A 17,277-nucleotide genomic window follows, 5' to 3' on the forward strand; every position below is an offset into this window, starting at 1 on the left:
TGAGGTGGACGTAACCCAAAAGCCATATACTAAACATATCAGTCAGTTATATCATTATTTCTGTATGTGCTCCTTCAACCTAACTTTTTTGTTGTTGCAAATAACTCATAAGTGCTGTGAGTCTCAGACTGATAGAAGCAGCGATAGGTTGAACCAAGTGAATAGTTAGGTTAAGGATTAAATCAGAATTATTTAATAGTAACTGGAATTATTGTAGATAGGTCACTTCACATTTAAGACTTCAGGGGTGGGTTGGATGATATCGGGGGCTGGCTGGTGATGTTGAGGGAGGGGCTGAAGATTGCGTGAAGATTAACTTCAATGTTTTCCTATTTGGAAATCCAGAAAGGCAGTTTTCACCTGGATAGCCCTTCCAAAAACTGAGCTGTCCGGGTGAAATTCTGACAGGTAGCAACTAGGAATGCACCGAATCCAGGATTTTTGGGTAGGATTCTGGCTTTTTCAGCAGGATTGGGATTCGGCCAAATCCTTCTGCCCGGCCAAACCTAATCCAAGTCCTAATTTAAATATGAAAATTAGGGGCAGCGAGGGAAATCGTGTAACAAAACAAGGAAGTAAAAAATGTTTTCCCCTTCTCACCCCTAATTTGCATATGCAAATTAAGATTCGGATTCAGTTCGTCATTTGGCTGAATCTTTCGCAAAGGATTCAGGGGTTCGGTCGAATCCAAAATAGTGGATTTGGTGCATCCCCAGTGGCAACCCTAACTGTGTAAAGGTGAGGTGCAGAGTCAGGCTGGGGGGGTCCAGGGCACACCATGGCTTCCAACTCAGGGGCCCCACAACCCCCACACCTGCTGGGGGGGAAAAGGGAGGGGGTGATAACACTCCAACTTGCAGTACAGCAGTACAGCAGTAAAGAGTGATTGAAGTTTATCAGAGCACAAGTCACATGATTTGGGGCAGCTGGGAAATTGACAATATGTCTAGCCCCATGTCAGATTTCAAAATTGAATATAAAAAAATCTGTTTGCTATTTTGAGAAATGGATTTCAGTGCAGAATTCTGCTGGAGCAGCACTATTAACTGATTCATTTTGAAAAAAATGTTTTTTCCCATGACAGTATCCCTTTAACAGTACATGTACTTTAATATCTTGGAATTAAAAAATATAAATAATGTACTTTGCAAAAGTGCTTAGAATAGCCCCCTCATCAATTTTACATTCACTTATGTTAACGGTTTTCTTATCCTTTAAGGGTCCAGATCATTATAGGGCTAAGATATCCAAGTCTAAGTCACTGCTCACCCAACAGACCTAAATGAAAGAGGCAGAGCAGCCCCCGGGCCAATGGATATGGTCTACTGAAATCAGACACGGAGCCTGGAGTGCACTTTGCCTCCATCTTTCACTTACATTCTATTATTCCATTAAAAAGGCTCAGCAAATAGAGTGAGCTGCTGTTTTCTCAGGACGCCTGCTTCTTTCTCGGGTAATTACCTTAAATTACTTTATCCCATTTATATTCTTTACCGAGCAAAGTAATTGCACTTCCCAACAGCGGCCGTTTCTGGAAAGGATGAGACAAGTAAAAACCGCTGCTTGGAACTTATTGCCGACCTCCACTGACCCCCCGCGTCTGTCTTCATTAGCAAGCAGGGGCATTAGCACAATTAGAATCATTTCCATTTTCATTTATTTTTGCATGGACAGAACTGATTGTAATCATAGAAAAGATATGTTCGCTTTCCTACTGAAATAAAAAACGATTTCCTACCCCTAATGTGCGCAGAAGATAAAACCAGCCCCATGCCCTAACACATAATAGCCATTATCATTGGCATCATTTGAAACAGAAATTACTCAATCAGTTTGGAAATTGATGCCTGTGTGTCGGAACCATGTGTGTTCTCAATGTACTGAACCAAATAGAATCACACACCCTCAGGTCTGGACTGAGAATTAGAATAGGCCCTGGCATTTCAGGTACACAGAGGCCCAATCAGCTCACATATAGGCCCAAACAGCCTCCACCAGCCCACTAAATACTGACTTTCTATGGCATCTTATAGCAGCCCCTCTGGCATTTGCCAGAACCCACAGATTGCCAGTCCGGGCCTGCTGGGTACCTGGTACTTACTAGCGCAGTGCCTCCACCTAGTGGGATCCGGGAATGCACCTGTGGGTGGCCCAATAGGAATACAGTAATAACACACACACTATATGAGCTTATCTGAATAACGGTTTATATAAAATAAATAGCCAACTAGTACATGCAGCACTCCTAACCAGTGGCAATAGGCAGGGCCGGCCTTAGGCCTATTGGACCAATTGGGCCCAATAGGGCCCCGCACCTCTGGGGGCCCCGCACCAGAGGGCAGCACAGATAGTATTTCCCCCAGCACATGATGCTGCCTGGCCTGCCCCCAACTTTGAGAGTCCAGCCCACCCCCAAATCCATAGGTCCAGCCCACCCCTAACACTGATAAACCAGCCTATGCCCCAACTCTCATAGGCTCAGCTTTCCTCCAACTTTGATAGGCCCTGCCTGCCCCAATCCAAAGCCTGCTCCCAAGCTGAATCGGCCCAGCCTGCCGCAAACTAATTGGCCCAGTCCACTCTCCTATTTCCTCCCTCTCTCTCTTACCCTGTGTGCCCCTATTATGTGCCCCTATTTCATCCCTCTCACTCTCTTACCTTGTCTGCCCCTTTCCTTTCTATTTTGTGCCTGTATGCCCTTATTTTCCTAAATACTTGGTGTGTCAGTAGCCAGGAACACTTTGTCTAGGGGCCCCGCCAACTTGGTCCCAATTGGGCCCCACATTTGATTGGACCAGCCCTGGCAATAGGGCCTCACTAACTAGCTTGCTAGCGCAAAGCTTTCTACCTAACTAAGAAAAGGCAAAGTCCTTTAACGAACAGTCCCTTTATTCTTCAGTGCTCTTTAGGGTACTGTCCCTTTAACCAGGATACTCACAAATCCTCTTTGGAAACTTTAGAGCTCTCTTCAGGTGAATCCAGCAGCTTCAGGCACACAGTGAGACTACCAGCCGCTTTGGTGCTCAGATAGGAATCTCCTGCTGGTTGTTCCTCCAGTCTGGATTCCTTTCACACTCTCTGGGGCAAATTCACTAAGATTCGAAGTTGCGCCAGACGCAACTTCGCCGCACTTCGCCAGGCGTATTTTTGCCAGCGCTCCGCAAATTCACTAAAATCCGAAGTTGCGCACAGGGGTAGCGTAAGTTTGCGAAGTTGCGCTAGCGTTAATTCATCAAGCGAAGGTTCATTTGCATACGGCGCCAAATTCAAATTTCAATGGAGGAATACGTTTCAGCACTACAAATGCCTAGAAAACCTTCAAAACATCAAATAAAATGTTTATTTTGCCCTACACTTGGGCCCACTGTCTAGGTAAGTTGCCATGAGTCAGGAAATGTTGGGGGGAAGGAAGGGAGCCCCAAAAAAAATTTCGATCTTTTTCAGCCTATCACCCATAATGTAGAAAACACGCCAGCGTTTTTTGGGACTTAGAAAAAATTTTGACTTTTTTTGAAGCAATCCCTATCTACTCTATTGCGCTTCGCCTGGTCTGAGGTGGCGAAGGAAGTCTAGCGTAAAAGGTGGCGTAAAGAACAATGTTAGTGAATTTGCGTAGTTTCGTTCGTTGCGCAAATTCGCCAGGCGTAAGGGTGCAAAGTTACACTAGCGAAATTACGCCAGCGTTCGTTAGTGAATTTGCGAAGTACCGAAAATGCCAAACGCTAGCGAATTAATGCTAGCGTTCGGCGCTTAGTGAATTTGCCCCTCTGTCTCTCCAGGCACAGTAAGTGGCTTCGCTGTGCAGCCTGATCCAAATGAATACTTGTGGTGCAGCCTCTCAGCTCTCTGGTCCCACCAGCAGCTCTCTTGTTTCCTTCTCTGTCCACCATGCGGCTCTCTATGCCAGGCTTTCTTCTTTTGCCAGTCTCTGTGACTTCCTTTTCCTGCCAGCCACTCACTAGCTGCTGTGTCACTTCCTGTTGCACTGAAATCACTGACTAGCTGGTTGCTAGGTAACAGCTTACCGCACACAGACACAGGCTCTGGGCTTCTGCCCTTATAGGAGAAGGAAAGCCCCAGGGCGCAAAACCCCTCCCCCCTCCCGTGTATTGCCCCCCCTCCCTCCTCCCCCCTGGCCTACCCCTCCCGCTGGGCAAATGCCCCTAACTTGTTACTCACCCCTCTGCGCAGGTCCTGTCCACGGAGTTCACAGTCGCCATCTTCTCCCACGCGCGTCTTCTTCCTGCTCTGACCGGCGTCTTCTGGCGCATGCGCAGTAGGAACAGGTACCGGTACAGCTCTATTGCGCATGCGCCGAATGTCACGAAGTTTTCCGATTTCACTTCGTGACATTCGGCGCATTTTTTTACAGTGTAATTAAAGTTCAGTTTGCTTGACTAACACGAAAACATAGGATTTGGAATTCATTTTTGGGGGGACAGGTCCCTTTAAAAGAGGGTTATTTCTCTAGGGTTTCCAACATTTGTTTTCCTTATTTGTCTAAACATAGTGACTGCAGTTTTACTGACTATTGTACTCTCTCTACAGCTCTTTCTCCAGATGAAATTCCTGATATACCAATCCCACTGCTCAAAATTCTCATTGGAATAAGTATTGTCTTGAGTGTGACAGGATTTGTGTCCCTAATCTATGGTGCCAGGTGAGTACTTTGCAGCAATATATATTGCACGTCACTTAATTAAATGAAAAAAAAATCATTTACTCCATATATCTCCGTATATAGATATATATCCCATCAGCACACGTGAATATATTAAAGCTTATTTATGAATGCAAGTTCAGAACCCTAAAATGCACACGACATTGCCCACCTTATACTGCAATCTTCAAAAACAACTTTCTAACAGAGAACCAAACAGCATGTACTATAAATATGATATTTAACTAAACCTATTTGTAATGAGTAAGGGGCACTTGGGCACACTGACATGTTGTAATACAATAAAGATGGCTGTATTTAGTAATGTACAACTTGGGTAAGTAGTACTTGGGTGGTAATTGGTTTTTATAGTAACTGAGGCAAATTGTTGCCCCATTAACACTCACTTATCAATGAATAATTTGTTCTATACTGGTCTAATGCTGTTGAGTGATCAAAACAAATATCTCATTGGTTCCTCTAAGAGAATTTTGCACCAGTTACTGTATAACCCTCATAAACTAAAGAGTACGGATTTCTTTTTAGATGAGTAATGCTGTAGTCATTGCGCTACATGGTATTAATATAAGGTTTTATTGCTCTTACCATTTTATCACCTTCTGTTTAACAGGAAAGAGATTAACATGCAGAAAAAAAGGGACGAACTGCAGGAGAAGCTAAAGAACACAAAACTTTTCTGTAAGTTATCGGAGGGATTTCTGTATATATAAAATTACTATTTTTCTTGCATCGTGTTCATATATTGGGCACAGTGGGAATGGTAGAGAGGAAAGACTGAACTCTAATTTGGCCTATTAAATAGACAGTATAAAATGATACCATAGAATGAATTTATGGATTTATAATCTTACGAATACATAAGCGATGCTAAGGTATTGACTGCATTGTATTTCAGTTTGCATGGCACTGTATATAGTTATGCAAGTGCCACTATACATTTCTGATCAGTCTATAGAAGTATTTATTATGCTGATGTGATAATGACTAATACTGTGTTTCTTTCTTTCTTTCTTTCTTTATCTTCAGATTCAGATTTTGGTCCAGATAAACCTGGCTACAAATTTATCAGTAATTATCTTATTTTTTATTATATATCCTTTTATTTCTTGAAATGTCCAAATACCCTTTAAAGCCCCCTATTGCATAAATATTTATTTAAGATGTAAAAACACGCAACACTTAAGGCCATAATGCTTCCTATCAATTGCTTAGTGCGTGTCTTATTATATCATATTGTAAAACATTCTTTTTTTAATTGCAGTGGAGTCTCCTGGCGAGAAACATACCTTCATCTTTCTGCCTGGTAATTATTTTATACTGTGCCTGAGCTTATAACATATTTTAATGTAATAGGAACTCATTGTTATTATATTCTCTAGTATTAAGACTTTATAAGGGTGAGAGAGGAATATCAGTTGCAAATTTTTGAAATGTAATTCATTGGGCACCCATTGAGTGTCCCTTGACTTCTACAATCTACTCTGTATATTATTACAGTATTACAGTTGTAATATCACACGTGTCAGATGAATTCTAGGGATATTATAAGTGATAAGTAATATTATAAGTGGCAGCTCACAGTCCTTCAGTTGTGTAATTACAACTGTCCTATGCTCTTCATTCTATTCATTTGTGGACAAATGCATTATCTTGTTTACATATTTAACTGAACATGCAATTGCCAATTCTAGATCAACTGAATAAATTGGGTTATGCTGGATGGAACAAGGTATGAAATATGATTATTATAAGGAACAGTTTATTGAACGAGTGCCATTTTATGTTTTAGGAGTGACTGATTTACCTAAAAATGTGGTTACTGAAATAATAGCAGAAGCAATTAAGGCTCAGGAAGGGATATCTAAAACAGATAACAAAGAAAATAATCCCAATCCTGTGATAATTGAAGAACCACAGGAGGAGATAACTGAGCCACAGGTTATTGAGCCACAGGTTATTGAGCCAACTGAGGAGCTTCAAGAAGTTGTAGTTGAAACCAAAGAAGAAAAGAAAAAGAAATGGCGACGTTTCCCTTTTTCAAAGGGAAAAGGAAAAAAAGCTTTGGATATTGAAGCGTCTCAGAAGAACACTAATGAGCCACAGATTATCATGCCAACAGAGGAGCTTCAAGAAATTGTAGTTGACACCAAGGAAAAAAAGAAAAAGAAACGGCGACTTTCCCTTTTTTCAAAGGGAAAAGGAAAAAAAGCTGTGAATAAGGAGAAGATTAATGATCCAGAAGAGGAGCTTCAAGAGAAGCCAGAGCAAGAAACCAAAGTAAAAGAAAACAATGCTGAAATAGATTTAGAGAAAGGAAAGGAAGAAGTCGCGGTTGAAACCAAAAAAGAAAAGAAAAAGAAATGGCGATTTTGGTATAAGAAGAACAAAAAGGAAATGGATGTTACTGATCTTCCTTAAACAATAGTTAAGAAGTTAAGGCACGTGGGACATTCACCAACTTTTATGCTGCTACTTGTACCTTTCATCAAGAAGCCACTACCTACCTCAGATCGTTTCCTATTTATTTGAATGGGAAGCGGGGTCATCAGTCACCTATGTAGGGGACTGGCGGTGGGTGTTCATTTGGGCATCTGGGGTGGGTAGTGGCTTTGTTTTACGTTTACGTCTGTTTGTATTAATATGAAAAATATTGAATAAATTTTTAATAAATCCACTGACTTTGTGTTTTATATATTGGAGACTGTATTGTGATTATGTATGTTTCTCTGAAGCCCAACAACAAACGTTGCTCTTGACTAGCGACCTCTAAGCTAAAATCCTTCAGGCAGTTTTCAGCCTCAATAGATAAGTGGCAAGAAAAAACTTATATCAATTAGTGAGTGATTGGTAAATAAATATGAATTTCCTTATATGCCATACATTTTAAAAGACATTGCCCCAACTGTATGTTCTAGATATTCTGTGCTATTCCTACATCATAAAGTTTCCCTTGACTTATTAGTAGTGTACTGCTGGTGTTCAAAAAGAACAAAGCTCTCTGGCTATAAATATATATTATTATAATATATATGTGTATATATATATATATATTTATTAAAGGGGTGTATGTTATAGAATAGCTAACTCTAAACAACTCCTATTTCAATCTTTGCATGGTTACTAGGGTAATGTGTACCCTAGCAGCCAGATTGCTGAAATTGCAAACTGGAGAGTTACTGAATAAAAAGCTAAATAATTCATAAATCATAAATAATAGAAAATGAAAACCAATTACAAATTGTCTCCGAGTATCACTCTCTACAACATACCAAAAGTTAATTTAAAGGTGAACAACCCTTTTAATGCAATTTCAGTCTAAAGAACTGATGTAGAGATCAGCTATTGAGTATAGCAGCTCAGTATCGTACCCAACCTTTGTATTGTATTATGATAATCTATATCAGGGGCCTGTCTGTGCACCGTAAAAAAACACATACTAAAAATATGTGATATTTAAAATTTATATTTATTAAATATGAAACCCACAAACAACTTGACCATGTAAAAGCTGTCGAGGTTCTTTATAAGTCAATGGGAACTGCTCTAATACTGTTTGTTCAATGTAATCAATTCAGAATTGAAGAGGTTTATTTATTAAAGATCAAGTTATGTTTTTTTGAGGGTTGTTTTACTAAAAACTCAAATTTTTCTGGGTTTTTTCAAGATTTATTATGCCCCAAACCTGCTAAACCCTGAATCCAAAAATACTCCAGTTAAAACATGTCAAGGTCAAATTAGAAAAAATCAAACACAAAAAATATCCTGGAAAACTTTATAATAAAGTTAAAAAGTTAGCGTTTATATAACATAGAATCAAAAAAGTAGGCTTACAGACCAAATAGTATTTCACCTTGTGCGTTTCATACCCTCTGGTACTTATTCATAGGCATTAATGATATCAGCTTTAACCACGGTATTTAAACTCAAGGCAACCCCCCCTTAATAATTTAAAACAAATCACATTCAGATGTCAGAACATAGTTATATATATACATATAGTAGTAAGGGTCTTGTTTCTTCTTTTTAGTATGCCTATATTCAGCACATATAGGGGGTTATTTACAGAACATTAACTACTAAGTTAATGCACCAAATCCAGGATTCGGCCAGGATATGGCCTTTTTGAGCAGGATTCGGATTCGGCATATGCATTTGCATATGCAAATTAGGATTTGGTTCGGTATTTGGCCTAATCTTTCATGAAGGATTCGGGAGTTGGCCGAATCCAAAATAGTGGATTCGGTGCATCCCCATTAGCTACAGGTAAGGTTTAGTGATTTGTATTGATAAATCTTATATAGATAATTAATATATAATATAATATAATTATGTGTTCAACTACATTGGAAAGTCTTCAGTATGCTGAGCATTTCACATCATTGTATTATGTTGTAACCCTTTCGACACCCCTTTGTCGGTGTTACACGCCATGTGTGGTGCTTACCTGATGGTACGGGACAAACCTGAGCCACTCCGCAGTGGTATGTCGAGAGACTGGGGTACCAGGTCCGGACTGAGAATTAGAATAGGCCCTGGCATTTCAGGTACACAGAGGCCCAATCAGCTCACATATAGGCCCAAACAGCCTCCACCAGCCCACTAAATACTGACTTTGTATGGCATCTTATAGCAACCCCTCTATAGGGTCAGCAGTGTTGCTCAGTAAGGCTTTCTAGAGTGCAACCACTCAGGTCATAGTGAGAAAAGCAAAAAACCTTGTTTGTTTTTATTATTAGACCATGTAAGGCAATGGCTCCTTGTGTGCACAGAACATATGATAGTACTTGTAGAATTAATAATAAGATGATACCTTATTGGTTGTAACAGCAGGAGAGAAACTCCTACATGGTCAAAATCATCCAGGCAGCCTATTCCATAAATGAATGTCTTCAGTTGTAACTTTCACTGGTGAGATTTCTTGGATCACATGTAGGGTGCATGGGATTTTAGGAGGGAGCACAAACCTTATAGCAGGAAAGGCTGAGTTAACTTGGTGGTGGCAAAAGTTAGGCACCCCTAACTGATTGCATGTACTTACCTGAAACCCCGTTCCGGTGCTCCTATCAGCAGAAAACTGCACTTGTCCAGGGAATCTTCCAGCGAGCACCACAGAGCGATCTATTCCTTCTTCTTCTTCATTTGCACAGGTTCCCGTGCATAATAGTGCGAGAAGCCGAACTTTAACGAAAACGCCGATTATTTCCTTCTACTGCGCATGCGTCTGCCCTGGGAAATTTGAAAAAAAAGAAGAAGGAAGCCGATCGCTCCGTGGTGCTCACTGGTAGAACCATGGACCGGTGTAGTTTTCTGCTGGTAAGAGCACCGGCCTGGGGTTACAGGTAAGTATATACAATCTCTTGGGGGTGCCTAAGTTTTGGCACCCCCAAGTTAACTCAGCCTTTCCTTCTCCTTTAAGTCTGTGGCAGTAGTATATGGGTCACTGTTGTTGACCTCTGGAGTGTGGACATCCCATGGTTCTCAAACTGTAAGGCTGCCCCAGAAGGATGGGTTTAGACCAGTGATCCCAATTAGTGGCTCACAAGCAATATGTTGCTCACCAAGGTCTTTGATGTTGCTCCCAGTTGCCTCAAAGCAGGTGCTTATTTTTGAATTCCAGGCTTGGAGGCAAGTTTTGGTTGAATTAAAAACCAGATGTACTGCCAGACAGAGTCACCTGTAGGCTGTCAGTCCACATTGGGCTACCAAATAACTAATTACATTCCCTATTGAGCAACCCCTAGGAACTTTTTTCATGCTTGTGTTGCTCCCCAACTTGTTTTTATTTGTTTAGAGAGATTGCAGAGGGGCTCAGCCTTCAGAAGGGTCAGAAGTGAGGAAAACAGTTTTGCGCTAGCCTAGGTACATCTCAAATTCCAGATTGAAGGTTCAGTCTATTAAGGTTGAGATTGTAATTGTGTCCTGGATTTTTGAAATGATACGTGAATGATTGATTCACCAATATTTTCCTACTTTGTTGCACAATAATGGCTTAACTGCGTTTACTGAGATGGGATTGGAAGAACTTGACTGTCCGCTGCAGATCCCCAGCCTCAACCAAACTGAATCATTGTAGGAGACATTGAAATCATAGCTGTGAGTCAGTCCTGCTCCCTAAACATCATCGCCCAAACTCACTGATGCTCTTCTGGCTGTGAATGGAAGCAAATATCACCAGCAATTATTTAACATCTTGTGGGAACCTTCCCAGTAGAGCAGAGGCTTTTACTGATGCCCTTGGTTTTGGAGTCAGATGTTGGGCAGGCAGGTGTCTGAATGATTTTAGTAAATATGTATATATATTCAGGACACCTTGATGGTGATGTTCTGTCTATGGGGCATATCCCTGCCGAAACAAGCAAGTGGGTTGGCAGGGTACTTGGCCTCATGACTATCTAACCTTCTATTCATCATTGGCTCCTCTTCTCAATATATCTAATCACCTACTCCTTTTTCTGCACCTCTTGCGAATGATGAATATAGACCTGCAGCAGCATCTGACTGAAGGGGTGTGGATCCACCATGGCTGCCACATAAGGGGCCTGAAACCCCCCTTAAGGGCTCCCGGCCCCCCCACAGACCCCCCGCCACAGGGCAAGTGCCCACTTACCCCCTGTGCATACCTTCTTTGTGCACAGGCCCGGATTTGTGGCGAGGCCACAAAGGCCCGGGCCAATGGCGGCATAATATTAGGGGAGGCATTCCTCCCAGCTGCTTCTCAGGGAGCACTGGGGAGCCCAGCTCTCTGCAAGCTGCACTGGAGTGGATGTGAGCCATCAGGGCCCACTGGGTTTTTCCTGGTGTCCCACTGGCCCAGTCTGACCCTGATCTGCAGTGTGGTAGGACGTTATGGAGATGGGGGCCCACCAGGTTATTTCCCGGTGTCCCGCCGGTCCAGTCTGACCCTGATCTGCAGTGAGGTAGGATATTATGGCATTGGGAGCCCCTAAGTATCACGGGGCTGGGGGTGAGAAAAGGGTTTAATTAAACAAATTCTCTGGCCAATCATTTAGTCATAATGGCACAATTTCTACAGTTAATTAAAAAAAAAAAGTCCATGTCAGGAATATTCAAAATCCGTTGGAGTAATATAACAAAAGTTTTAATATATCCCTGAAGATACTTATATTTATATGGAATGAAATAAAAAATGATTGTCTTGTGCATAGCAAACAGTCCCGGCTCTGTAAGGGTTGGGAAATGTCCCAGCATCCCACGCTTGTCACTCCATGAAGCCACAATAAGACTAAATGTCCTCTTGTACAGGGGTGATTAATAAACCTTACATCAAGTCATATTTGGAACACAGAAGGGGATAAAGTGTGTGTTTGTGCTCTGGGAACTTGGGAATGGCCCCTAAGGTCACACTTGGGGGAACGTCACTACCGCTTGTAAGAGATTCCCATCTGAAGGATTCTTTGGGCAAACTGGGGAAATACAGGCCCTCCTGCCCTTGGTGCCACAGCCTGGAAACCACAACTAAATATTTCATCCTTTAAGAGAACTAAAAGTGATACTGACACAATCCCAGCAATGAGCGAAATTGTTTCACTATTACTAAAACATGAACTGCTATGCTTGTATTGCTTTAAAAATTGCTCTCAAACCCCCCTGTTCATTGTTATATCCTTCTACATGTAATGCTGCCATATAACGAGCGATGGATCTGTCAGACACGCCCAATAAACCTGTTACTTTGGGTGAGATCTTTGGCAGTGAAACAAAGTAGCAATAGTCACTTCTCCTCCAGGTCCGCAACATTGTTTCAGTAGTAAAAGCTGCAGCAGTTTTCAAGGTGACCATGTCATCACTGTATATTGGAAAGTCTCAATAAGAAAAATGTTTTTTCTTTGCATTGCAATCCAGCATTGTGGTACACTGGGTCAGACTGAAACCCCTTGGACCCAACGGGGGTCTAACCTCAAGGGCCACCACCAACCACCTCACTGCTAATGTCGCTTTTTGCAAAACCAGCCAATATATAAATATATCAGTACAGGTATGGGACCTGTTATCCAGAATGCTCGGGACCTGGGTTTTTCCGGATAACGAATAATAGTAATTTGGATCTTCATACCTTAAGTCTAATAGAAAATCATATATGGTCACAGAACAACCCCTCAGTGACTTCTAATATCCTTATCATTTACAGTAGGGGGTACATTATCCCTTATAATACATGAGTGATACTCAGAGTTCCCTGTATAACTCAGCCTGCAGCCTTGTGTCTTTATATGGTCACAGAACAACCCCTCAGTGACTTCTAATATCCTTATCATTTACAGTAGGGGGTACATTATCCCTTATAATACATGAGTGATACTCAGAGTTCCCTGTATAACTCAGCCTGCAACCTTGTGCCTTTATATGGTCGCAGAACCCCTCAGTGACTTCTAATATCCTTATCATATACAGTAGGGGGTACATTATCCCTTTTAATACATGAGTGATACTCAGAGTTCCCTGTATAACTCAGCCTGCAGCCTTGTGTCTTTATATGGTCACAGAACAACCCCTCAGTGACTTCTAATATCCTTATAATTTACAGTAGGGGGTACATTATCCCTTATAATAAATGAGTGATACTCAGAGTTCCCTGTATAACTCAGCCTGCAGCCTTGTGCCTTTATATGGTCACAGAACAACCCCTCAGTGACTTCTAATATCCTTATCATTTACAGTAGGGGGTACATTATCCCTTATAATACATGAGTGATACTCAGAGTTCCCTGTATAACTCAGCCTGCAGCCTTGTGTCTTTATATGGTCACAGAACAACCCCTCAGTGACTTCTAATATCCTTATCATTTACAGTAGGGGGTACATTTTCCCTTATAATAAATGAGTGATACTCAGAGTTCCCTGTATAACTCAGCCTGCAGCCTTGTGCCTTTATATGGTCACAGAACAACCCTCAGTGACTTCTAATATCCTTATCATTTACAGTAGGGGGTACATTATCCCTTATAATACATGAGTGATACTCAGAGTTCCCTGTATAACTCAGCCTGCAGCCTTGTGCCTTTATATGGTCACAGAACAACCCCTCAGTGACTTCTAATATCCTTATCATTTACAGTAGGGGGTACATTATCCCTTATGATACATGAGTGATACTCAGAGTTCCCTGTATAACTCAGCCTGCAGCCTTGTGTCTTTATATGATCACAGAACAACCCCTCAGTGACTTCTAATATCCTTATCATTTACAGTAGGGGGTACATTTTCCCTTATAATAAATGAGTGATACCCAGAGTTCCCTGTATAACTCAGCCTGCAGCCTTGTGTCTTTATATGATCACAGAACAACCCCTCAGTGACTTCTAATATCCTTATCATTTACAGTAGGGGGTACATTATCCCTTATAATACATGAGTGATACTCAGAGTTCCCTGTATAACTCAGCCTGCAGCCTTGTGCCTTTATATGGTCACAGAACAACCCCTCAGTGACTTCTAATATCCTTATCATTTACAGTAGGGGGTACATGGTGCATATTTTACATATGGGACAAGAAAGAGTTAACTAGACCTTCCAAGTTTGTTTTATTGCATTTTTCTTTCCGTTCTTTAGAATTCTCTTTTGTTCTCAGACTGGGATGCTGGGAGCATGTCTCTAATGCACGTGGGTTCACCGGCGCCGCTGAGTTGAAATCATTGAGTCTGTAGAACCACATGAACAGGAAAAACAAAGTGAAAAGGTGGTGGAAGTCGGAACAGTTTATTTCAGCTGCAGTCGGTACATGGGTTGGAACTGAGAGATTCAGTCATTGTCGGGGCACTTCAACTTTTGCATTGAAAAGATTTTCCTGTAACAATCGCCGATCCGCTCGCTTTGAATTCGTTTGACAAAGAAAATCCTTGACTTGCAGAGCATTGAGTCCATCATGTTCCCATTCAGCCGTGAATCAGCAGCTTTTATCTCTAATGTTTCTATCTGATTTAAATGCTTCCCATAAACACCTGGCACAGCTCAGCTTGGCCTTGGCTCTTTCTTTGTTCATCTACTGAATAAAACATTTAAGCACTGCCCAAGCTCTGCAGGGATTTGTATATGTGTAGGTACCTATTTAGTTCTATCAGTCCTTATTTCTGTAGGGAAATGAGAGCAGACAGTAACCCTTCCAACACTTTCCTCTTGTCTCTATATATTAGGTACCTATCTAGTGCTACCAATCCCTATTTCTGTAGAGAAATGATATAGAGCAGACAGTAACCCTTCCAACCCTTTTCTCTTGTCTCTGTCTCTATATATTAGGTACCTATTTAGTTCTACCAATCCTTATTTCTGTAGAGAAATGAGAAAGAGCAGACAGTAACCCTTCCAACCCTTCCCTCTTGTCTCTGTCTCTATATATTAGGTACCTATTTAGTTCTACCAGTCCTTATTTCTGTAGGGAAATGAGAGAGAGCAGACAGTAACCCTTCCAACACTTTCCTCTTGTCTCTATATATTAGGTACCTATCTAGTGCTACCAATCCCTATTTCTGTAGGGAAATGAGAGAGAGCAGACAGTAACCCTTCCAACACTTTCCTCTTGTCTCTATATATTAGGTACCTATTTAGTTCTACCAGTCCTTATTTCTGTAGGGAAATGAGAGAGAGCAGACAGTAACCCTTCCAACACTTTCCTCTTGTCTCTATATATTAGGTACCTATTTAGTTCTACCAGTCCTTATTTCTGTAGGGAAATGAGAGAGAGCAGACAGTAACCCTTCCAACACTTTCCTCTTGTCTCTATATATTAGGTACCTATCTAGTGTTACCAATCCCTATTTCTGTAGGGAAATGAGAGAGAGCAGACAGTAACCCTTCCAACACTTTCCTCTTGTCTCTATATATTAGGTACCTATCTAGTGTTACCAATCCCTATTTCTGTAGGGAAATGAGAGAGAGCAGACAGTAACCCTTCCAACCCTTCCCTCTTGTCTCTGTCTATATACATTAGGCATCTATCTAGTGCTTCATTCTTTTCCCAGCATTTCTCTGAGAATGAGAAAATGTACAGTAAAAACTGGCCAATCATGTAATGCTGCCTGCTGACTGGGTCCCGAAACGGATATAAATTCTGTGATTTTTATTCCTTTTCCCCTAAGATTCTAAACTCGGAAAGGGGCTGGAGAAAAATGGGTGCAATGGTTGTGCCCATTCAGGCTCTTGCCGTGTGTCACGTATATATAATATATATATTTTAAATCATTGCCCCACCAATAAACCCTCCAAACTCCATAATGTTCAGGTCTGTGTTTTTCCAAAATTCTCTTTTAATTTCTTTGTTTCTATCCATTTAATTTTCTGTCACTGCACGCGCTCCGATTCCATTTATATATTTCCCACAATAACATGAATTATATGGGCAGAAAGCAAAGCACTTGTTACTTTTTTTACCTCTTTAAAAAAAATCCTTCCCAAATTCCTTAAAGTCCTGTATATAAATTGACCCAGCCTGTGCGCCCACAGCAATAAAACGCCTATTTTCTGCGTTCCAGCTGCTCCGACTGCTAATCTGCCCACTGGCGCGCCTTTTTATTCTCACTCTTTCTCTGCAAGATTTTCTTTTTTGGGGAAATTCCTGGTTTGGGATTTGGAAAAGAATCCCCCATTTGTTTGTGCCAGTGCCAAAGGTATTAACAGCTGAAAGTCCAGATTCTGGGTGTTACATGAAACCGCACACAACAGATTCATTTTAGGGCTCACGTTTAAAGGGTAAATGCGACCTTGCTGATGGTTAAACATTGCTGTGTGTTAACAGATTATCTCTGCACATTTAAAGCCAAGGAATTGTCACTTTAGCATTTTATGTGTGTTAATTAGGGATGCACCGAAACCAGGATTCAGTTTGGGATTCTGCCTTTTTGAGCAACCGAATCATTGTGCCCAGTCGAACCGAATCCTAATTTGCATATTCAAATTAGGGGCTGCAGGGAAAACAAGTGACTTTTTGTCACAACACAAGGAAGTTAAAAATGTTTTCCCATCCCTAAGAATTCGGGGGTTCGGCCGAATCCAAAATAGTGAATTCGGTGCATCCTTAGTTTAATTATTACAAGCAGAATAGTAACTGCTCTTCAGAGTGGATCAGCGCCAGCAGCAATCTAGTCACAGATCTGTACTTGGGAAAATGTCATACATGTAATCAGCTCCCAGGGATCTGTTATCTGGTTACCTTCCCATTGTTCTGTTGTTTGGCTGCTGTAGAGGAAGGAAGGGATGATATCACTCCAACTTGCAGAAGTAAAGAGTGACTGAAGTTTATCAGAGCACAAGCCACATGACTGGGGGCACCATGGAAACTGACAATATGTCTTGCTCCATGTCAGATTTCAAAATTAAATATTAATATATGTTTTGCTGTTTTGAAAGACCGATTGCAGCACTATTAACTGATGCGTTTTGAAAAACACATTTTCCCATGACAGTATCCCTTTAACCAGTACCCAACCCTAACCCACAAAATGTTGCGATTGTAAGACCCTATCCCAACCCATACCCTCATATTCTCACTCTTTACGCTACTTCTGTGCGTGTCTCTGGTTCCAACACAGGGAGCCTTCTGGAGCAGAGGAGAAGAGTACCTCCCCAGTCTGACCCACACTCA

At 41.4% G+C, this 17,277-nt stretch overlaps 1 protein-coding gene across 1 annotated transcript; it reads left to right on the forward strand.

Moving 5' to 3' along the window:
- Positions 1-1,862: 1,862 nt before the first annotated feature.
- On the forward strand, positions 1,863-7,247 carry LOC108719656. Its single transcript, XM_041568290.1, has 6 exons — positions 1,863-1,909; positions 4,511-4,660; positions 5,292-5,359; positions 5,708-5,749; positions 5,943-5,984; positions 6,471-7,247. The coding sequence occupies exons 1-6, from the start codon at positions 1,863-1,865 to the stop codon at positions 7,097-7,099; spliced, it is 978 nt and encodes a 325-aa protein (XP_041424224.1). The 3' UTR covers positions 7,100-7,247.
- The last annotated feature ends 10,030 nt before the right edge of the window (positions 7,248-17,277 follow it).

The sequence above is a fragment of the Xenopus laevis genome, chromosome 6S (genome assembly GCF_017654675.1).
Source record: "Xenopus laevis strain J_2021 chromosome 6S, Xenopus_laevis_v10.1, whole genome shotgun sequence".
Classification (NCBI taxonomy): Eukaryota; Metazoa; Chordata; class Amphibia; order Anura; family Pipidae; genus Xenopus; species Xenopus laevis.